At 34.5% G+C, this 24083-nt stretch overlaps 1 protein-coding gene across 2 annotated transcripts in view; it reads right to left on the reverse strand.

Annotated features, from left to right (window-relative positions):
- Positions 1–3460: 3460 nt before the first annotated feature.
- Coa8 (Cytochrome c oxidase assembly factor 8) overlaps positions 3461–24083 on the reverse strand; it is a 60887-nt gene continuing 40264 nt past the window's right edge. The window contains exons 3-4 of one of the 2 annotated variants that reach the window (XM_073979434.1): positions 7808–7938; positions 3461–3592 (exon numbers count right to left, since the gene is read on the reverse strand). In XM_073979434.1, the coding sequence (XP_073835535.1) occupies positions 3559–3592; positions 7808–7938 (165 nt within the window). In that variant the 3' untranslated portion in view covers positions 3461–3558. Of the gene's footprint in view, positions 3593–7668; positions 7939–24083 lie in introns of those variants that run through there. The other variant, XM_073979433.1, reaches the window with a different exon arrangement.

A 24083-nucleotide genomic window follows, 5' to 3' on the forward strand; every position in this document is an offset into this window, starting at 1 on the left:
TTAGAGATCCCTAAAGCAAGCCGGGTTGTAGATCCCTACATATTTCCGTCACTAAACAAAAGAGTATAAATTACCAAAATGTTGTTATAAAATAACAAAATTATAAAATAAAAGTAATTTACGAAATAAAAATACTTAAAGGAGTGCATTTGGAGTCCATGTCGAAATCTGAACTGGTGATGGGAAGATAATTGAAAAAACCTTTTGTAAGATGAAAGAATATCAGTTGCGGAGAACGGAGGAAGTAATCTTTTGCGTTGCAGCGGTGGTGATTACATTGCAATTTTGGATGTAAACTTTTGAAAAACTAAACTGCTAATTTATTGTAGTTATTTCATGAATTCGTTTGAATTAATAAAGAGTTTTGTTTTTCATGAAAACCATATTTCAATACAGCATTTCCATTTTCCAAACAAGACATGAAAATTTCATGCCAAGGGGTTGGTGAAAATGACATGCCAAAGCATTGGTGGAAATGACATGTCAACGCATTGGTTAAAATGACATGCTTAGGATCCAGAAAAGAACGTCATCTTTTGGGGTCCACGCTCATATAAAATTCATCGATGAAGATGCTAAAAAGATGACATGCTAGATCACTTGCACCCATGATTGAATGTCATCTTTGGCATCGAACATTTTGCTGGGATGGCATAGGAAATACCATAGGATGGCTGAAAAGTCATAAGGGGTGGGTATCCATGGAGGTTCATCATCTTGGCCTCATTTAATATAGACATCTGTATGTATTTATTTTGTTGACTAAATTGTGGAAAATAGAAGGTTTGTAAATGGTTGTTTTCCGTTTCACATTTTTATCATTTATTCTTTCCTCCACTTCCATTTATCATTTTGAATTGAGTTTAAACTAAAATTTCGTAACACAAAATCCTGGTACAAACAAATTTTATGTGTACAGTCGATGCGGATAAAGAACCTACACATCCGGCGAGCTAAGCCGCAGCCAAAAACATCTTGTACCACAACCGCTAGATCAGACTGTTACAAATCGACAAATATCCACTATCCTGGCAAGAATAGAAGAGGATCGAAGTACGATATTAGATGTGTTGGATGCCGAGATGTTGTTAGATGAAGCGTAAAAAAATGTAACGTCTTCTGGCATTGCTAATTGTTTTCATTATGCAGGATTTTTAATGGTCCTTTGAACGATTCTGACATTTATCTTCATTCTCATTTCTCCCAACACGTAGAAGAAGGCTGACTTCCGTATCGTCAGTTGCTTTACAAATGACTGAAAATGTGCGAAGAATTATCCCAGCAAAATGTTCGATGCCAAAGATGACATTCAATCATGGGTGCAAGTGATCTAGCATGTCATCTTTTTAGCATCTTCATCGATGAATTTTATATGAGCGTGGACCCCAAAAGATGACGTTCTTTTCTGGATCCTAAGCATGTCATTTCCACCAATGATTTGACATGTCATTTTCACCAATGATTTGACACGTCATTTTCACCCATGCTTTGACATGTCATTTTAACCAATGCTTTGGCATGTCATTTTCACCAACCCCTTGGCATGAAATTTTCATGTCTTGTTTGGAAAATGGAAATGCTGTATTGAAATATGGTTTTCATGAAAAACAAATCTCTTTATTAATTCAAACGAATTCATAAAATAACTACAATTAATTTATCAGTTTAGTTGTTCAAAAGTTTACATCCAAAATTGCAATGTAATCACCACCGCTGCAACGCAAAAGATTACTTCCTCCGTTCTCCGCAACTGATATTCTTTCATCTTACAAAAGGTTTTTTCAACTATCTTCCCATCACCAGTTCAGATTTCGACATGGACTCCAAATGCACTCCTTTAAGTATTTTTATTTCGTAAATTACTATTATTTTATAATTTTGTTATTTTATAACAACATTTTGGTAATTTATACTCTTTTGTTTAGTGACGGAAATATGTAGGGCTCTACAACCCGGCTTGCTTTAGGGATCTCTAAGAACAAAATGTAACGAACGAGGTTGAGAGACTTTTTATGGAAAATACCATTTATGCTTAATTAATTTATTTTTAATTGTTTCTTTCCAAAAGTAGTTTCTTCTTTATTTTCAGATTCTTGTTCCTTTTCGTTTCGGACTTTTTTTCAAATTCCAAGAAGCGAGATTTGATTGCTTTCATTCTATGTCAGATTTAGAACAGACAAGGGAACTTTTAAAATAGCAATGTGTGCAGTCCGATTCTATTTTTAGCTCGATGGTTGGGACTTCATATAATACCAATTGTTTAGAAGTTTTAGTTGTTTGATATGCAGGAAATGTAAGACAACATCACGACGACAGTTCTAACAACTTTGTTCCAGAAACTGCAAGAATATACTTATTTTTACTACGATAACTATTTTTCCTTTATGTTATCGGAAAAAATAGTAAAAATTAGTAGATTTTTGCAGTACTGGAACATACCAAAATTAAAATAAACAGGTGTGTAAATAAAAACACAAACATCATCTCTATTGGATCGATGGAATATGGGTACAAATGCTGATGAAAAGATCGGATCTTTCACGACTTCCTTTGCATTGGTTCAAATCCTAATGAAAAGATCGGATATTTCACGACTTCCTTTGAACCAATGCAAAAGATGACATGAAATCACGTCATCGCACAGTGGATCCACCCATTGGCCAAAAATAAAAAAAATTAATGTCAAAATTTTCGTACAACATCTGGCAACTATGACATGGACCTTTTTAAAAATATATAAGTTTTTGTTTCATTCGAACGCGATCTTCTTAAGAATAGCTTCAAAAGTCGGAACATTTGACTAATACTTTTTGTTGTGAGTACAACCAATATTTTAAGTGCAAGTAAATATATTCAAAATATCGCGAAACTAATACGTATAGCAAAGTATTATAGTGGATTGTAAAGGAGGAGGTAACAGCTTAATTTTCATGAAAAAATAGTGTTTTAGCGTGTTGCGGAATTCTAGTTAGCTGCATATTTTCTTAGTGTATTTTGAAATGCCAATTCGTCATGATGCCCACCAGTGCCCACCTCGGGAATAATTTTCCAAAGTAGGTCATGGGTTTAAGATTATTCAGTATTAAAATCAGCTGCCATCTAGGTCGCTGACTAAAGCTACCCTAGAATAGGGTTTCTATGGATAAATTAGCTTATAACTCTGTTATCTGACCACGTACATTAACATAATTGGCATCAGTGGCGAGATGAAGAAATCTTCTTTCAAATTAGTCTGACGTTGGCGGTATGTGCCTTACAGGAAGAACGCTATAAGACCTATATTAAAAATATTACCAATTTTCAGACAAAAATGTAGATTTTTTTAATCTGCTAAATTGGTTGGATTTTTTGGATTGGTTGGATTTATTTTTTATTTTTTAATCTTTCGTCTTAAAATTTTATACACGTTAACAAATTCTACTTTTAAAGCTAACAAGAGTATTTCAAAATTCTTTAAGTACCATGAAAAATTGTAGAGTACGTGCAGTTTTCTGTTCTTGTCCAAAAATGATTTATAAAGTTCACTCATCTTATCTGCCGATATGTCTTGCACTCCAGCTAAGTTATGTGCTTTAATAAAATCTTGTTTTTCCTAAAAATAAATAATAAGAACAAAAATTAAAACAGTGCATCCAATTGTGGGTTTCCTTTAACAGATGCATAATTTTTCATTCATTTATTTCTTTAAAACATACTTATTGTTAGCATTAGTTTATAACTCAGAAATTAAGATATATTGACAAAAGAAATATGTCGTCAACATATTTTGCTTTTCAAAATAGTCAGTCACCATAAATGCCTAAAGACGTAACTAACAAAAAAAAAAATAATTTTACAGGAGAAGCAAAAGACGTAACTAACAAAATAATAATTTTACAGGAGAAGCAAAAAACGTTATAAAAGGAAAAATGGTTTGATGGAATATTAATCTTATGAGGGCGAGTATTTCGGATATCATACTTGGTTTTGGGATCCGTCATTACAACAAAATCTGCAATGTTATCCCATTATCCGAATAGGATCGTTATTTTTGAATGTAGAAGCTTGATATATTTGCAAGAATATGTATTTTAGTTTTATGTATTAGATTCAATCAAGACACGACTTTTTTGAAATTTTGCCTGTTATGTTTAATCTAGTTCACTAAACGGTTCGATCTTTCTCGTTCCTTTTATTAAAAGGAACTAGTTTCTTGATATCGTTCCTCCGTTCCATATAATTCGTCAAATGAAAACGTTGTAACTCAACCGTTTATTTTTGTTTAAATCGTATGTTGTGTAAAACTCCGACGTTCTTTTCATTTTAAATGAATAAAAACACTTTTATACATTATTTTTTAATTTATAAAATGTATGCGCTTATTAATGTATATTATTTGTACATTTCGTTCCTCCGTGCATATAGTTCCTTCTTTCATTTGACGTTGTAACTCAATCGTTTATTTGTGCAAAACTCCGACGTTCTTTTCATTTTAAATGAATAAAAACAATTTTATACATTATATAAATTTTCTGTTGCGATTTGCTTTTGGAATTTCAATATAGTTTTAAATTGTGGGTAAATTAAATGATAATTTACATATATTTTGGATTTTAAATATTGTTTTATTTTCCTATTGTGGATTCTTAGGTTGTTTCTAGACCTTCCGAGTTGTCAATTGTATTTTTGTCGATTTTCGTTAGAATTTCATTCACCATTTTGTTGATTTACGTTGTCTTTTTTGACTAATATGGCTTTCACTCCTCCATATTTATTACTTCGTACTTCCAAGTCTATCGTGACATTCAGTGAACACTTCAGTACATTAAAGGAAGGCGAACTTGACATTTATGGCCTCGAAGTTTGGAGTGAGGAAATTAAGAAATTGTGGAAAACCTTTCAGGAAGCATTTCAAAAATGCCTCTCTCGTATAGAAAACCCGGAAAATAGATTGTTGTAAAAGTTTATAAGCTCTAATAAAATGCCCCCGAACTCATTGGATACTAGTTCGGTAGATTCCTTAACGGAGAATCCTGGTGATATTTTTTCGAAAAGCCTGTCGTGTGATGCAAATGTTAAAAACCTGAGTTTGTCGTCCCACACTTCTCGTGATGTGGGTACCCAGGTATCTAGTTCTACAATATCGAATATTGGGAATCCTAGAGCAGACCCAAACTTCGTTATTGATCTTCCAAATTTGAATAGCAATCATAATCTTGCGTTACCTCCTTTGGATGTTGAGATTTTCGATGGAAATTTTCTTAATTGGCCCACTTTTAGACGGCTTTCACACAGTGTCGTTTTGACGACACCATTTCACAGTTTCCGTTTTGATGTTTATTCGTAGATGTTGTCAGGGTGGGAAAATGTAGTGAAGAAAACGTACGAAAAAGTAATGTTGATGTAAATTCATACACAAAATAATTATTTTATTGCACTCATTTATTATGTTTCTTACCTGCAATGATGTTTTATAATCAGAATCAATATATACTCATATTTTGTAATCTCTATTTCAACATATTTCATTACAACATTTTTGTACATTCGGTACATAAATAGTACGCTTAGGTAAAGATGTACGATTGGCACAAAAATCCCGCAAAAATGCAACCCTGCTTACAAAAAAATACGAATGAAGCGAAAACGGAGAGCAAGAAATGACGTCGTCTCCGTGACGAAAGTACACTGTGTGAAAGCCGACTTAGAGACTTGTTTAGTGCGGTTTATATAAATAACTCCCAGTTGATCGTGGGTTTCATTTGTTTACAAAAATTGCCTAAGATCACACACGCTTTATGGGGGCAAAGTGTGACAAATAACAGCGTGTTTTTTAAAATGTTTTTGCCCATTCGTTCGTCGATTTCATGAACGAAGACACAATTTGGTTTTCATAGCGGTTGACGTTTGTATTCGTGTGACAAACAAATGAAAGCTTTTTATTTTCGTATTTTTTTTGGTTTTCGTAACAAAATCAGACGAACGGATACGTCAAAAATAAACGAATGGAAAAGACCCATCGTTTTGAATGAAAATTAAATAATTTGAGTAATAAATGGTACAAAACACACGCAAACTGGAAGGGAATTCAATTTTATTTATTTTCATAGAAGCACACGCGTATATGTACATCCGTTTCTTCATATTAGCACAATTATTTTTGGACAAATCTGATTACATTTTTTTCTTATTGTTTGTTGGTCATCTGTTTATCGGGGTTGCCATCAAGTAGCAAATTTTACGTGCAGATGCCTGTGCAAAATTTACAAAATAAGTATCATGGAAACCCTGAAATATAAAAGCTTTTATGAAATAGGCGAAAGCTTTTAGTTAAAAACGAATGGTTCGTAGTATTTTACAAGAACCAAATTTTGAACGTATACGTTTTAGTACGAACGGTTCGTGTGACAGGCAAGCATTTTTACAAAAACACCCTGTAAGTCTCGTCTTTCAACATGGAAAGAATTAGATGCATTCTTGACAGAGAGAATTCGAACTCTTCTGTTTTTGCATGAAATGAGAAGTTTTGGCACTTTGTATAATTCGACTTGTAAAGTGCGTCCTAAATTTTGTACCTCTTCTCCTCACTCTTCTCCCAGTCCCTCTCTTCGTTCGTCTCCTAATTCTTGTTGCGTTCTTTGTACAGAGCAACAACACAAATTAAATGTATATACATTTAGTTGCATATTCGAGGAACTATGTATGAGTGTGCAAGTGAAATATTATGATATTATGACGGCGATACGGAAGTCAGCCATATTGATGAATTAGTTGCCATCGATGGCATTAAGTCTGTCTGGTTACTTTCCCAGCAAGAATTGTCCAGCAAGAACTTTCTCAGAGAGTAAGGGGTTTTTATTCTCTTTTGCTAGAAAATTTTAAAAAGTAAACAGACACCTTCCCATCAAAAACCAGCAAGCAATCAGCTGAGTTGCCAAAAAGAACAATTTGTCCGCCAACAAAGGAAGCAAACACGTTGTATTTTATTAAAAATAAAAAAGAAAATGAACCAAAAAAGTATTTTTCCACTTTACAAATTTGTTCTCCATAAAACAATAGAATTAGACTATGTTATTTCCACAATAAAATTGTTTTTAATGTTCACAAACATAAATCAACAAAAAACTAAAAACAGCTGATTGATTGTTTTCAGGAAGAAGAAGAGCTTGCAAGTGCTTGCTAGAAGAAATTTGTCCAGCAAGAATTTGCAAGCTCTCAGTGAAAGAACTGTCAAAATGTCTCTCTCGAGTCGCTCTCTTTTGCTGTTTTTTTGTGTTAACAGACGGCTTCCAGCAACAATTGGTACAAATTGTTACAAATTTTAGGGTAACCAGGCACAGCTAATGTTTTCGCATGTGCCATGTATAACGACGACGACATAATAAGGACGACGACATAACTTTACCGTCAGTGTCAGAGGGGTGTCTAGCTGTAGAAACTCTTGAACAATTTATTTACTCAGAAGATGCTTCAAGCAAAGAATTTGTGTGTTTTGGATACGCTTTCAAATCTCAGATCCGAGGTAAATTTTAATTTTATGTAGGTATTCAAAAGCCCAAGCTAAAATAACAGACTATTTTAAATAGAACCACGTAATATATCTGCTGAAGAATGATATCATTATTTTTTATTATTTAGTTTTTAAGTTATTTATATGTATGTATGTATGCATATACATAGATTGAAAAAGTAAAAATTGAATTTAATTTAAGCATTTTTCGTTTATATGTGTATTTTTTATTTTTTAATCTTTCGTCTTAAAATTTTATACACGTTAACAAATTCTACTTTTAAAGCTAACAAGAGTATTTCAAAATTCTTTAAGTACCATGAAAAATTGTAGAGTACGTGCAGTTTTCTGTTCTTGTCCAAAAATGATTTATAAAATTCACTCATCTTATCTGCCGATATGTCTTGCACTCCAGCTAAGTTATGTGCTTTAATAAAATCTTGTTTTTCCTAAAAATAAATAATAAGAACAAAAATTAAAACAGTGCATCCAATTGTGGGTTTCCTTTAACAGATGCATAATTTTTCATTCATTTATTTCTTTAAAACATACTTATTGTTAGCATTAGTTTATAACTCAGAAATTAAGATATATTGACAAAAGAAATATGTCGTCAACATATTTTGCTTTTCAAAATAGTCAGTCACCATAAATGCCTAAAGACGTAACTAACAAAAAAAAATAATTTTACAGGAGAAGCAAAAGACGTAACTAACAAAATAATAATTTTACAGGAGAAGCAAAAAACGTTATAAAAGGAAAAATGGTTTGATGGAATATTAATCTTATGAGGGCGAGTATTTCGGATATCATACTTGGTTTTGGGATCCGTCATTACAACAAAATCTGCAATGTTATCCCATTATCCGAATAGGATCGTTATTTTTGAATGTTGAAGCTTGATATATTTGCAAGAATATGTATTTTAGTTTTATGTATTAGATTCAATCAAAACACGACTTTTTTGAAATTTTGCCTGTTATGTTTAATCTAGTTCACTAAACGGTTCGATCTTTCTCGTTCCTTTTATTAAAAGGAACTAGTTCCTTGTATCGTTCCTCCGTTCCATATTATTCGTCAAATGAAAACGTTGTAACTCAACCGTTTATTTTTGTTTAAATCGTATGTTGTGTAAAACTCCGACGTTCTTTTCATTTTAAATGAATAAAAACACTTTTATACATTATTTTTTAATTTATAAAATGTATGCGCTTATTAATGTATATTATTTGTACATTTCGTTCCTCCGTTCATATAGTTCCTTTTTTCATTTGACGTTGTAACTCAATCGTTTATTTGTGCAAAACTCCGACGTTCTTTTCATTTTAAATGAATAAAAACAATTTTATACATTATATAAATTTTCTGTTGCGATTTGCTTTTGGAATTTTAATATAGTTTCAAATTGTGGGTAAATTAAATGATAATTTACATGTATTTTGGAATTTAAATATTGTTTTATTTTCCTATTGTGGATTCTTAGGTTGTTTCTAGACCTTCCGAGTTGTCAATTGTATTTTTGTCGATTTTCGTTAGAATTTCATTCACCACTCACATTTCATTCTATCGTGACATTCAGTGAACACTTCAGTACATTAAAGGAAGGCGAACTTGACATTTATGGCCTCGAAGTTTGGAGTGAGGAAATTAAGAAATTGTGGAAAACCTTTCAGGAAGCATTTCAAAAATGCCTCTCTCGTATAGAAAACCCGGAAAATAGATTGTTGTCAAAGTTTATAAGCTCTAATAAAATGCCCCCGAACTCATTGGATACTAGGTCGGTATATTCCTTAACGGAGCATCCTGGTGATATTTTTTCGAAAAGCCTGTCGTGTGATGCAAATGTTAAAAACCTGAGTTTGTCGTCCCACACTTCTCGTGATGTGGGTACCCAGGTATCTAGTTCTACAATATCGAATATTGGGAATCCTAGAGCAGACCCAAACTTCGTTATTGATCTTTCAAATTTGAATAGCAATCATAATCTTGCGTTACCTCCTTTGGATGTTGAGGTTTTCGATGGAAATTTTCTTAATTGGCCCACTTTTAGAGACTTGTTTAGTGCGGTTTATATAAATAACTCCCAGTTGACAGATATTGAACGCTTGTGTTATCTGGTGAGTAAAACTAGCGGTGAGGCTCGAGAAATCGTCTCGATGTTTTTTGTGACTCATAGGAGTTTCGACCTTGCGTGGAATGCATTGAATTCCACATTTGATAATCCACCGTTGCTTGTCCACAATCAATTGAAACCAGTCCGGGACTAAAGTCAATAAAGCGTGGAATAAATAGTCGTCTTTCGGCAATGGCAATTTAGGAAATACCTACGGATAATTGGGATCCGATCGTGGGTTTCATTTGTTTACAAAAATTGCCTAAGATCACACACGCTTTATGGGGGCAAAGTGTGACAAATAAGTCTCGTCTTTCAACTTGGAAAGAATTAGATGCATTCTTGACAGAGAGAATTCGAACTCTTCTGTTTTTGCATGAAATGAGAAGTGTTGGCACTTTGTATAATTCGACTTGTAAAGTGCCTCCTAAATCTTGTACTTCTTCTCCTCACTCTTCTCCCTGTCCCTCTCTTCGTTCGTCTCCTAATTCTTGTTGCGTTCTTTGTACAGAGCAACAACACAAATTAAATGTTTGCCAGCGGTTCGTAAATTCTACGCCGTTGGAAATATTTTAATTGGCAAAAAGCATCGTTTGTGTGTGAATTGCCTACGGAAGAGACACGAAGTCAAAAATTGTGCTAATCGTTGATGTCGAAAGTGCAATCAGAGACATCATACTCTATTGCACAGAGATCGCTCTATTGTGAGCAGTCAGAGTCACATTTTGACTCCCAGAAGTTCGAAGTTGTCTGCTTCAGCTTCCACCTTTCGGTCTAGAATATTAGATAGTAGTAATTCTTCGTCTACTTCTAGCGATCCGTCGACATCGGTCGATAAGGTAGTTCGACAATTCTTCCACGTAACTCAGAAAGGAAAAGTTCTATTGGGAACAGCGCTGGTGCATATCGTTCATCAGGGTGCTTCCTTTCCTGCCAGGGCAATCAGAGACATCATACTCTATTGCACAGAAATCGCTCTATTGTGAGCAGAGTCACATTTTGACTCCCAGAAGTTCGAAGTTGTCTGCTTCAGCTTCCACCTTTCGGTCTAGAATATTAGATAGTAGTAATTCTTCGTCTACATCTAGCGATCCGTCGACATCGGTCGATAAGGTAGTTCGACAATCCTTCCATGTAACTCAGAAAGGAAAAGTTCTATTGGGAACAGCGCTGGTGCATATCGTTCATCAGGGTGCTTCCTTTCCTGCCAAGGCGCAGATACTCAATTCGGCGAATCGCGCCCAGTAGGCATTTTGATACCCCAAAATAATTAAAGGTCGTACTTTTCGACTTTCGTCTGGTTCACTGGCCGCTCAATATAAATCCTTTGGATGGATCATTACTAGACCTGTCACATAAATTCTTGTTTTCGTAAATCGTACGGAAAATTGTTGTAAAGCGGTCCCAAGCAAACATTACACACTTTAGCTAATTGCACTATCGTTCGCGGGGTTCCTAATGGACCTTTCGTAAGCCAGATCTACATTGAACTGTACAAATGGCTGGGTCCCTAATAGCCCAGTCGCTTAAACTGTCCCTAATGACCATATTTACCGCGGGGTCCCTAATGACCCTGCAAAACCAATACCAGGGTCCCTAATGGCCTTGGATCGATAGGGTCCCTCATGGCCCATCGTTTAGCATGTAAGAATGTTTTTGAAAAAAATGATATGCTAAAAACAAAAAAAATCAAAATTGTTTGAAAAAATGTAAAAGATTATTGCTCACGCCTGCACTATTCTTCTTAATTACCGACATATAACACTGTGAAACAAATGTATGGCATATATGCGTCAAACTCGTGTGTTTTAAAAGTGTGACTATTTACAAATTATTTCAATCAGTTTTTCTTTTATTAAAGTGTGTTATGTATTTCTTTGGAATTTTGTATGTGTTTGTTGTTCTTTTGTCTTTCAATAAACAACCTCAACATTTCTGTGTATACTATAGAGATAGCCAGTGAGTTCTTACTGAGAGCAAGTGAGCACACATTTCAAAGTGTTTTACATTGAATTTTACGCTCCCTTGCTCTCAGTAAGCGCTCACTGGTGCATGTGTTTTTTTTTTGTGCCTTTTGGGTTTGTATTTTTTTTGCATCCAAACATATAAAATGTTTGCACCCAAACATAAAATTGTTTCTACCCAAACATATCTTTGTTTGCACCCAAACATATGTTTGTTTGCACCCAAACATATATATCTTTGCAACCAAACATAAATATCTTTGCACCCAAACATATATATGTTTGCACCCAAACATATATTTGTTTGCAGACTGTTGCAAACATATATGTATATGTTTGCTGCAAAATATGTTTGGAACATATGTTAGAGAGGCCGTTTTTTTTGCGTGTAGGTTATCGACATAATAGCAGTAGATTGGAATTCGATTGGAATTATTCGATACAATTCCAATATGCACTCGCCGATGCAAGTTATTCTTCTTTTTGGAGATATTTAATTCATAGAAGTCGTTTAGTATCTATTCAGATAAATAATTTAAAATAGATAATAAAATACCTTGACATACTACAGTATACCAAATTCCAAAAGGTTTATAAGATGTAATTTATCCAACTGAAAACATGGGACTGGAATTAAAGGGCGATATCTCGATAAACATTAAAACGTGGATCTAATTTTAACCACTTTCAGCTTGGAGATTCTCCAACCAAAAGAATCCCAAAATCCGCATAACAGCCGATATTCTTAGAAATTAAGGTAAGATCTTCGGTTACTGAAAATCTTGCGATAGCGAAAACAGTCGCAATTCTCTGCAGAAATTAGAAACCAAAATGCCAATTAAAAGCAAATGTGCCATTTAAGAGCGAATGTGGATACACCAAAATGTCGTCTTATATGTTTCATTTTCAATTCAAAATAGCCAAGAAGTAATGGATAACACTGGTCAACACGACTTTTGTTTCAACCGCAGTTGTTGTTGTTTCTAAATGAAATCGGCGAGCTATTTTCAAATCTGGTCACGGTTTTTCTCCATCAGCTCTTGTTCTTGAGGTATAGCTCAAAATCGGTTTTTACGAGTTTTACCCAGAATTTCGTTATTTTCGGATACAAACAAATATTTTTTGCGGGTTTTTCGACACTAATATATTAAGAAGATGTTGTACGGTCGATACAAAACGTTTTTTGAAATAATTATGGCGAATATTTATCAAAAAATATAGAAAACATACGATGAATCTTGTAAAAATTGCATATTTTGAGTACTTTAAGCTGTAATTACGTCATCGGGGGAAGTCATAGAAGCTTCATATGGCATTCCGGATATGCTCAGGGTGTCTGCTATATAGTCCTGTATTCAAATATTTAATATAAAGTTCATAGCGCCCACGATTCGCCCATAACCTAAAAATCGTCATGAAGACTGCCATTGAAAAGTAAATGGCATATTTGGTAATGATATCACAGGTAAATGATTTCCCTTTAGCAGTCTTCATGACGATTTTTAGGTTATGGGCGAATCGTGGGCGCTATGAAGTTTATGTTATATATTTGAATACAGAACTATATAGTAGACACCCTGAGCATATCCGGAATGCCATATGAAGCTCCTACGACTTCCCCCGATGACGTAATTACAGCTTAAAGTACTCAAAATATGCAATTTTTACAAGATTCATCGTATGTTTTCTATGTTTTTGATAAATATTCGCCATAAATATTTTAAAAAACGTTTTGTATCGAGCGTACAACATCGTCTTAATATATTAGTATCGAAAAACCCGCAAAAATATATTTGTTTGTATCCGAAAATAACCAAATTCTGAAAATAGCTCGCCGATTTCATTTAGAAACAACAACAACTTCAGTTGAAACATTCAACTTTTTCAATTTTGTTGAGCAGTGTAATATATTACTCTGTACAAAATTTCAAAATTGTTTCTTAAGTATTGTGAACTCTTTCTCTATTGATTTTATATAATTTGTCTCAATAATTAATAAAAAATCAACTGACAACCTTTAAAATAGCGTTACGTAACCCTACCCAACATTTTAAAATTTCATGATTTTTGGTCAAGGTGCTACAACATAGGCTAGGTTAGGTTAGGGGATGTGCAGCCACTAATTTGTGACTGCGTCACTCGGAGACCTTCCGGTCCATTGTGATCATCCGGGAAAAAAAACGAAGAAAGTACTGTAAAGGAAAGAAATTAAAGAGATAAAAGGCAAAAAATAAAAAAGGAAGCTATGAAAACGTATGTGAATTGAGCGGAAAATTATAGAAAAGAAAAATAGTATTAATGGAGAAAAAAAGTTTGGGTAGATATGGTTGATAGAATATTTGAAATACGGTTCACGTCTTCAGGTTGCGCTGTCCCAGCCACTTCAGATTTCTAATGATGTTGAAGATTACAGCAGGTTCAACTGTTGAATGGAAGGTTAGACACGGTGGAAAGTGAACACCCACTAATATAATATAATGTGTTTTTCCAGATCATCTTCTTTGATAAGGCAATTCAAAATTAACGATTTTGTTTTATCAGGTGTGTTCGTTTACTCAACAATTTGTACAAATTTGTACAAGTCCAGTAACATCTTGTAATCGACTAAGGTCTTTTGCATTGTACTGCAGAGTAAACGAACAACATCCAGTAACAATTTATACAAATTTTGAGCACACACATATCATCTGTAGAATTTTGCAATTCCTCTATAATTCCTAAATTATTCGAAAAACTAATCACGGATGTAATTTCAAACAAAATTCAACCCATGCTAAGTCCATATCAGCATGGTTTACGCAGTGGTCTCTCAACAATAACAAATCTTATTCAATTTACGCCGATTGTAATAAAAGGATTTGTTCAACGTTATCAAACTGATACAATCTATACAGATTTTAGAAAAGCTTTTGACAGAGTCAACCATAAGCTTTTGCTTTCGCCAACATTACTGAGGGGTATTTTGCCACCGATGAAAATGTTTGTTGCCTGGCCGGGAATCGAACCCACGACCTTCAGCGTGCAAGGCGGGTGTGCATACCATTGCACCACGGTGGCACACATATATAACAAAGCAATTATTCATATCCCTTGTTAGACCTATATTAGAATATGGTTCTGTCATATGAGATCCGCAATATGCAATCTATTCGGATAAAATCGAATTAGTACTTTTTGCATTGAGGGGTTTACAGTAGTAGTAACCCAGCAAAATTTTAAGGAAGGGGTTCCATGCGATGACGTGATTTCATGGCATCTTTTGCATTGGTTCAAACGAAGTCATGAAAGATCCGATCTTTTCATTAGCATTTAAACCAACGCAAAGGAAGTCGTGAAAGATCCGATCTTTTCATTAGCATTTGAACCCATCGATGCAATAGATATGAATTTTGGGTTTTTATTTATACACATTTTTCTAAATATATAAGATTAATTACAATAGGTTTGATGTTGTCGGAGACTCGAAATCACAACCAACATTGTCAAAACTCTCGTCGTAATGATAATGTTATTGTAAAGTGTTGGTGAAAATTACATGCCAAAGCATTGGTGGAAATGACATGCCAAAGCATTGGTGAAAATTACATGCCAAAGCATTGGTGGAAATGACATGCCAAAGCATTGGTGAAAATGACATGTCAAAGCATTGGTGTAAATGACATACTTTGGATCCAAAAATGAATAGCATCTTTTGGGGTCCACGCTCATATAAAATTCATCGATGAAGATGCTAAAAATATGACATGCCAGATCACTTGCATCCATGATTGAATGACATCTTTGGCATCGAACATTTTGCTGGGTAGATTTTCACCGTACTAATTATGCGATGGGTGAACCACTTAGCAAAATCTGTACTGATTTTAATTCCATGTACTGTAATGTGGAATTTTCCATGAGTTTGGAAGTTATAAAATCTAAATATAATTTTATTTTTAAATAACTACCCAGCAAAATTTGAAGGAAGGGGTTCCATGCGATGACGTGATTTCATGGCATCTTTTGCATTGGTTCAAACGAAGTCGGGAAAAATCCGATCTTTTCATTAGCATTTGAACCCATGCAAAGGACGTCGTGAAAGATCGTATCTTTTCATCAGCATTTGAACCCATGCAAAGGAAGTCGTGAAAGATCCGATCTTTTCATCAGCATTTGAACCCATTCCATCGATCCAATAGAGATGAATTTTGTGTTTTATTTATACACACTTTTCGAAATATATAAGATTAATTATTTACAATAGGCTTGATGTTGTCGGCGACTCCAAATCACAACCAACGTTGTTAAAACTCTCGTCGTAATTCAATTCAATTCAATTTCAATTCAATTTATTTTCCAAAATTCGTTACAAAATATCTTATAAATAGACTCTTATTCTACTTTGTATCTAACGTATTTTCATACTTATCTAGATTTATATCAATTTATTTATTGTTTTGAACTATGTGGTAGGCCAGCCCATTCAGATAATTATGTTTTATTTAAAAAGACATTTGTTATTTGAATCTTGAGAAAATGGAAAAAACACAAGTTGTACAATTACTTATAACTACGACGATGACAGAAATAAAATAAAAATAAAAAGGAAAATATTTACAATGACTTTTATAAAGTCTTCTCTTACTGGTTAGTTTGATATACTAAATTCTCGGTGTTATACGATTTATACCTTCTATGATAGAATACTAATAGTCCTGAGGAGCTATATAAACCTCCGGTGTTATTAAGGTGTAGTAAACTCATAGCTGGAAGATATTTATTCGCGTCTTTTAGGCTATAAAAGTCCTCGGTAGATATCGCTAAATTTTGCACCATTTGGTTAGAATGGGTGCCACATTTCTGTAAGCAATTGATGGCTGTTCTTACTGTGAACCTGTCAAATCTATCTAGTTTGTATTGTTTGCTAAGTTCATAAATTTTCTTAGTTGAAGGGTTTTTGTAATAACCCTCTTCGGTTAGCCGTCTACGAAGCCCAAGGCAATGAGACAAAATCTTTCTCTCAAATACTCTTATCCTCTCCATTTGGTGGGAGGAGATAAATGCCCATACAGGGAAGGCATAGCTCATTGATGGCCTAACTAATTGTTTATACATTAACAATTTTACCTTTCGATTTAGTCCCTGTTTTTTCCCTAGCAACCATTGGTAGCTTTGATAAGCTATCCTACCCTTTTTAATGACTAAATCCACATGCCTAATGTAGCTCATGTCTTGTTCAAAAATAACTCCTAAATATTTTAATGTTCCTGTATTTGCTAATGTCGCACCCCCAACTGATACATTTGGTATGTATTTTCTAGCATTTTTGTACAAATTACAGCCCTTTCTTTTAAATATTATAGCTTTACTCTTTTCGACATTTATAGAAAGGTTCCATTTTTCAAAGTAATCCCTGAGAATTGTAAGGTATCGATTTACTTTATTGTTAGCTGTTCGAGCTCTAGGGTGAGTAGCTGCTATCAATATATCGTCAGCATATATTAAAAGCAGCATATCATTTTCTGGTTGTGGGATATCAGCCAGGTACATGTTATAGAGTACTGGACCCAAGACAGATCCCTGGGGAACTCCAGCTCTTACAGTTTGATACTCAGATTTTCCATCATCAAAACAAACATAGAATTTCCTATCTTGAAGGTAGCTATGGATGAGTTTTGTAATGGATGTATTGAATCTATACACATTTTGCATTTTATTGGTTATGCCTTCTCTAGATACCGTGTCAAACGCTTTATTAAAATCTAAGCTAACGGCAATAGTCGCACTTCGCTTGTTAAGCCCAGCAATAATTTTATCGTTAAGGGCTAAAAGTGCGTGAGTTGTTGAATGGTGTTTTTTAAAGCCAAATTGGCAGTCTTTTAAAATATTGTTGTCTTCAATGTGTTCATTAAGACGACTCAATATTATTATTTCAAATAACTTACCCATGGAGGATAATAAAGATATTGGTCTGTAGCTTGAAGCCTTAGTGGGATCTTTTCCCGGCTTCAATATGGGAACAACCATTGAAGTTTTCCATTTACTAGGATAGAAACCAGTGTTTATACAATGATTAAACAAAATAGATAAAAATAACCAAACTCTATTGTCAAGTTTTCGTAAAATAAAGTTTGGGATTTTATCATCTCCAGTCGATTTCTTGTTGTTGATACATTTTAATAAACTACCTATTTCATTTGGAGTTGTAAGACGTATGGGAATTGTATTATTGGAATTCAGATTAGTGCCATCAGCTAAATAGTCTATTCCGAATTGGGTCATATGGTTTATTGGAATATTTATATTTGATGTAATTATATTGTTTGTTGCAGAGATTTGGATATTAGAAAAGGTTTTTGCCATTATCTCAGCCTTTCCATTATCTGAAGTTATTCGATTACCTTCATCTTCTAAAAATCCTATTTTATTCCTGGACATTTTTCTACTCATACATTTAATTTGTCTAAACATGTCCTTACTTGGTTTTATTTTCTCTAGTTTTTCAACTAATTGTTGTTGTTCAAAAAGTTTTATTTTTTGTTCAATTAATTTAGTCATGTTTCTAATAACTGCCTTGAGTGTTATTGCTTCTTGTGGGTCAACAATTCTGAAAAGTCTTCTCCTAGCTGACTTTTTTGAGCAATTAGGTGTAAAATATCCTGAGGGAGCCTCGATAAGGTATTCCTGGTAGGTACAAATTTCTTTATGGATGTGCCCATTGCCGTATTCATTGCTTCTGTTAGCCCTTCTATTGCTGTATCTATTTCTACACATCCAACATTCCTGTCATTCGGCAGCACAATGTTTTGCAGTTGGTTAGCTAAGGTATTATTTAGCAAGTTTTTATTTAGACTTTTATAATCAAAGATTTCAATGGGTTGTTGTCTCTCTAATACTGCAGATAATTGTAACATTATAGCTCTATGATCGGACTCGAAGTCCAGTGTTGTTGGTCTATCCAGGGACCATAGCCCTGGTGTTGACATGAATATGTCAATGTAGGATTGAGTAGTGGCACAGATCCTTGTCGGTCCACTTGTTGGTCTGATGCTAAGATTAGGGTTATTATCTAACCAGTCTTTTAGCACTCTACCACTTCTATTTATTTGGTTTCCACCCCATTCTATATGCTTAGCATTAAGGTCTCCTCCAATTACAGCTTCGTTGTCTGCAATTAATCCACTTACTGCATCCAAATCTGAAGTATTTATTGTATCAATTGGTCTTTGATACAACGACATGAAAATAATGTTTCTACCATCAACACCTTTCACCCTGACAACGGTACCTTCCATCTTAATAAAATTAAAAGAAATTCTTTCACTTTTTAACGTGTTCTTTAGACAAATAGCTGTTCCACCTCTAGAACCATTGCATCTATCCTGTCTGTAAATATTGTAGCCTTTTATGTCTAATTTATGTTTTACAGAAAGGCCATGTTCTGCCAGCATAAGAATGTCTGGCGTATGTCTATGTACAAAAGTTTGTAAATAGTGCCGTTTACTTCTCGACACTATACCATTTACATTGATAAATATTACTTTTAGATTAGCCATTATTAATTTAATTTAAGGCTTGTAAATAGCTGGTAGAGGGAACGTGTCCTCTCAGCGTCAGATTTTAATTGTTTGTAGGTTACCACATGTGCTCCTATTGTTTGCATACAGGTAAAGAAGTCTTTACCCAGTAGCCTTTTGCACTCGGATTCGAACATTTGCATGTAGTCTTCCGATCTATTTCTTGGTGGGGATATATTGTGGCTATTTATTGTAGCAAACCTAGCTGTTGCATTAGAATATGTATTGGAATTGTCAATAATATGTGGGGTTACTGATTTATTAACTGAGACATTTTTATTTCCCCTTGCCTCTTTTTGTTTTTCTACTATCCTTACTCTAATTGGACATTCCTTGGAGCTGGCTACATGACCATATGCATCACAATTGACGCAGTAAACAGGTAGGCCAATTGTTCTTATTATTTCCCCAGTGTTTGGGTCTTCCCTTATCTGCTCTTCATTATTGAGCTCTTTACGAGGAATGAGGCATTGCTGTGGTTCGTGACCACCAGGACATTTAACGCACCTATATGGCATTTTACAATTAGAAGATATGTGCCCAAATCTCTGGCATTTGCGACACTTTATCACTCTATTTCTTCTATATTTTTCAATCTTCACCTTCGAATTTATAAGGGTTTGAAGTTTTTTAAATGTTGCTATATCTGAGGCACTTTCTAAGTAAAAGAGCCATCGATTGCGTCCAATATTTACGATATCTTTTACCTTCAAATTCAATTGTTTCTCTTTAATAAACGCTTCAACATCTTCCTTTTAATATGATTCAGAAAGATCTTTTACTATTAGTGTTCTGGGTTTTAGCTCCTTGGGAGTGTACGTATAATATGATATATTATTATCATTTAGAAATTTTTTTACCAATTCAAAATCGCTATTAATTTTTAATTTTAGTTCTGTCATTTGACCTCGCAAAATTTTAATTTCAAATGAGTCAGGTTTTAGAATTTTTTTAAGATTAAATGTTAAATCCCGTATATTAATATTATGAATTTTAATTGATGGTGGACTGGCCTTACCTGTGTTACTAGTGTTTATTTCACCATTGGCAGAATTTCCCTGTTGAATGAGAGTTGGATTCTGCTTGTTTTTCTCCATCAGTTGAATTATTTTGTTGAGTAGCTGTTGGCTTCTTCTTGGATGACTTATTGGTTACCTTAGTCCAATCACCAGTATCCATGTTCTCTTGGCTGGTATTAACCGTTTGTGTTTGCTCCATATTGGAAGGCAATGTTGTTTTTCCTTGTAGTTTATGTACTTTCTCCTTCGAAGGCTTCTTGCCGGGCTGCATCGAATTATCCTGCTGCTTGTTTAGTACTGGCTTTGTACTCTTGGTACCTTGAACTGGTGGTGTATCCGCGGCTTCCTCTTCTTGACAATTTACCAACAACAAATTTGTTGACATTGCCGATGAATTTTTGCCTTTAGCCAATTGCATCTCTAAGTTAGCGATCACTCTTTTATAGCTATTTTCCTTAGAGTGCAGCATAGTCAATTGCCTGGCAGATTCTTCTTGTAGCTTCCTTAAGGCAGTAAGCTCTTCTAATAAGGATCGATTGGTGTCCTCCATTGATTTAAGGGATTTTTGAAGCACTGCTATTGTAGGCCTCAATTGCATGTTAATGCTGACATCTTCATCATCAATATGTTTTCTCTTGCTTTTACTTAGCTTTTCCCTTTTAGCTTTTGAAGAAGAGTCGCTTGTTATATCAGCGTCTTTTGCGAGGATAACATTGTCCACACTCTCCATTGCTTGAGCTGGAATCTCTGCTGAGTTTTGGGACAACAGATCTTCATACTCGCTTTCCGCCGCTGACATGTTGACGGCAGAATAAACAGCCGCCGACTTATTTTCACTTAATTAGGATCGCGATAATAGTTTATATATGTTGTAATCTTTCTTGTTTGACAAAATTTTCTTTTGGAATTTTTTGAAAGAAAATTTTTTTAATCTAATTTTTTATTAATTTTTATTTTTGATTGGAAAAACACAACCGACACGTTCGAACTCAAGAATGAGATGACTCGTCGTAATGATAATATCATTGCAAAGGGTTCGTGAAAATGAAATGCCAAAGCATTGGTGGAAATGACATGCCAAAGCATTGGTGAAAATGACATGTTAAAGCATTGGTTAAAATGACATGGTTAGGATCCAAAAAAGACCGTCATCTTTTGGGGTCCACGTTCATATAAAATTCATCGATGAAGATGCTAAAAAGATGAGATGCCAGATCAGTTGCACCCATGATTGAATGGCATCTTTGGCATCGAACATTTTGCTGGGTAGTAGTTTGTATGGCTAATAATTAAATAACTGGCTGATGAAGTAGATTCTGTAGCTGGTTTTCGAATTTCCTTCGTATACGCCATCATGATGCGGATCGTGGTGTGTACGCGATCCCTACGAAAGGGGAGGTCGCCCCTCGGTCGGCAGGGGTGGGAAAGAGAGGCTTGGGAACGTTCGGAAAAAATGTTGAAATTCAATTTTAGATTTTCTTCTTGGGAGAGCAGATTGACTGCTGCGTATTCGGAGGGCAGATCTCAGTTTGTTTCCTACTTAGGTGTTCATTCTGATATTTGTGATGTTCAATGAGGGGTTCCTCAAGGTTCTGTCTTGGGTCTTCTGTTATTTATAATGTTTGTTAATGACATTGTGGAATCGGTTGTTGAAGCAAGATGAAGTTTATTATTGTATACGGATGATGTGCATGTGTTCTTTAGGGATAGTTGTGTGGCTGACATCGAGCTATTGGTGAATTCTGTTCTGTTGTCTGTTTTGTTATGGATTTCGGCCAAAGGTCTTGCGATAAATTCGAGTAAAACAAAAACTATGCTATTCAATCATCCTGGAGCTCAGGCTCTGGTTAACATCTGTGTGAAATCTATTTGTGTGGAATTTGTGGATGAAATGAAATGCCTTGGTGTTATAATTGATCGTAAGTTGGACTTTAAAAAGCACATTGATGCTTTATTGTCTCGTGTGAGCTTCGGAGATTGTATTGCTTTGATGTTTAATTGCCTTTATTTGTAAGGAAGAGAGTGGCTGAATCTTTGTTGATGTCGCATGTTAATTATTGTTTGGAAGTCATTAGTGGCACCTCTTCTGGTCAGATGCAACGTGTTGGAAGGGTTGTTAATTCAATTGTTCGTTATGTGTATAACACTGTACAACAAAATTGAACTTTTCTTAAAATTACAAGGAACCCCGCACAGATTACACTGCTCAACAAAATTGAAAAAGTTGAACGTTTCAGACGAAGTTGCAGTTGTTTCTAGATGAAATCGGCGAGTTATTTTCAAATCCGGTCCCGGTTTTTCTCCGTTAGCTCTTGTTTTTGAGATATAGCTCAAAATCGGTTTTTACGAGTTTAACTCAGACTTTCGTTATTTTCGGATACAAACAAGTATTTTTTTGTGGGTTTTTCGACATTTATATATTAAGGAGATGTTGTACGCTAGATACAAATCGTTTTTGAAATAGTTATGGTGAGTATATATCAAAAAAATATAGAAAATATACGGCGGACCTTGTAAAAATTGCTTATTTTGAGTACTTTAAGCTGAAATTACGTCATCGGGGGAAGTCATAGGATCTTCATATGGCAATACGGATATGCTAAGGGTGTCTACTATATAGTCCTGTATTCAAATATATAATATAAAATTCATAGCGCCCACGATTCGGCCATAACCTAAAAGTCATCATGAAGACTGCCATTGAAAAGTAAATGGCTTATGTGGTAAATTATTTCCCTTTAGCTGTCTTCATGGCGATTTTTAGGTTATGGCTGAATCATGGGGGCTATGAACTCTATATTATACATTTGAATACTGGATTATATAGTAGACACCCTAAGCATATCCGGAGTACCATATGAAGATCCTATGGCTTCCCCCGATGACGTAATTACAGCTTAAATTACTCAAAATATGCAATTTTTACAAGTTCCGTCGTATATTTTCTATATTTTTTTGATATATACACACCATAACTATTTCAAAAACGATTTGTATCGAGCGTACAACATCTCCTTAATATATTAATGTCGAAAAACCCACAAAAAATATTTGTTTCTATCCGAAAATAACGAAAGTCTGGGTTAAACTCGCAAAAACCGATTTTGAGCTATATCTCAAAAACAAGAGCTAATGGAGAAAAGCCGGGACCGGATTTGAAAATAACTCGCACATTTCATATAGAAACAACTGCAACTTTGGTTGAAACAAAAGTCCTGTTGACCAGTGTTATCAAAGAAGACCGAAAAAAGGAAGACACTTGTATCGGCGTTTTGAAAGTTTACGTCGCGAAGTAACCGAAATAGGCGTGGCAAGTTCCGCCCATTTCTACAGGATTTGAAATATTCGGCACCAGGTTCCTTGGAATCCTTGCATTTTAGGTATAAAGTGTCATTGGCAATATTACTGACAACAATGCGGGGTATCTTTTTATGAAAAAAAAATAACTTTTTTTTGTTTTTCAAAATAGTCAGGCTTAATCCCATGGTCGTTCTTTTAATATTTTATTAAAACAACTATAATTTATTAGTGGGAAAAATTGGCAATGTTTACCAAGGGGTAAGGCAGGGAAGACTATAGTTTCAGATCTCGCCACAGATCTTCACCAGTTCCCTTGTTTCTTGTTTTTCAACAAGAAACTTTTTATGCCCAAGTGTCAATTGCCCGCTCAAATAGATACGTGTGCAAAGAAACACTCTGATCGAGAATTTCTTGGCACTACCTAAACTCGAGCAACTTCACTTGCAAACAAAACCAACTCTTTCCCACTGCTATGCGTTAGTTGATTCTGAGCGAAAAACACATAACTAATTTGTTGGTATTGCATACTATAGCAATAAACAACATTTCGACGGTGCCCGGTCTCACAATTAGGAGGGTTGGCGTTTTTTATTTGGGATGACGACTTCTATTTTGTTTTTTCAAAATAGTCAGGCTTAATCC

This window comes from Musca autumnalis, unplaced genomic scaffold (assembly GCF_047663935.1).
Source record: "Musca autumnalis isolate F117 unplaced genomic scaffold, ASM4766393v1 scaffold_3, whole genome shotgun sequence".
Classification (NCBI taxonomy): Eukaryota; Metazoa; Arthropoda; class Insecta; order Diptera; family Muscidae; genus Musca; species Musca autumnalis.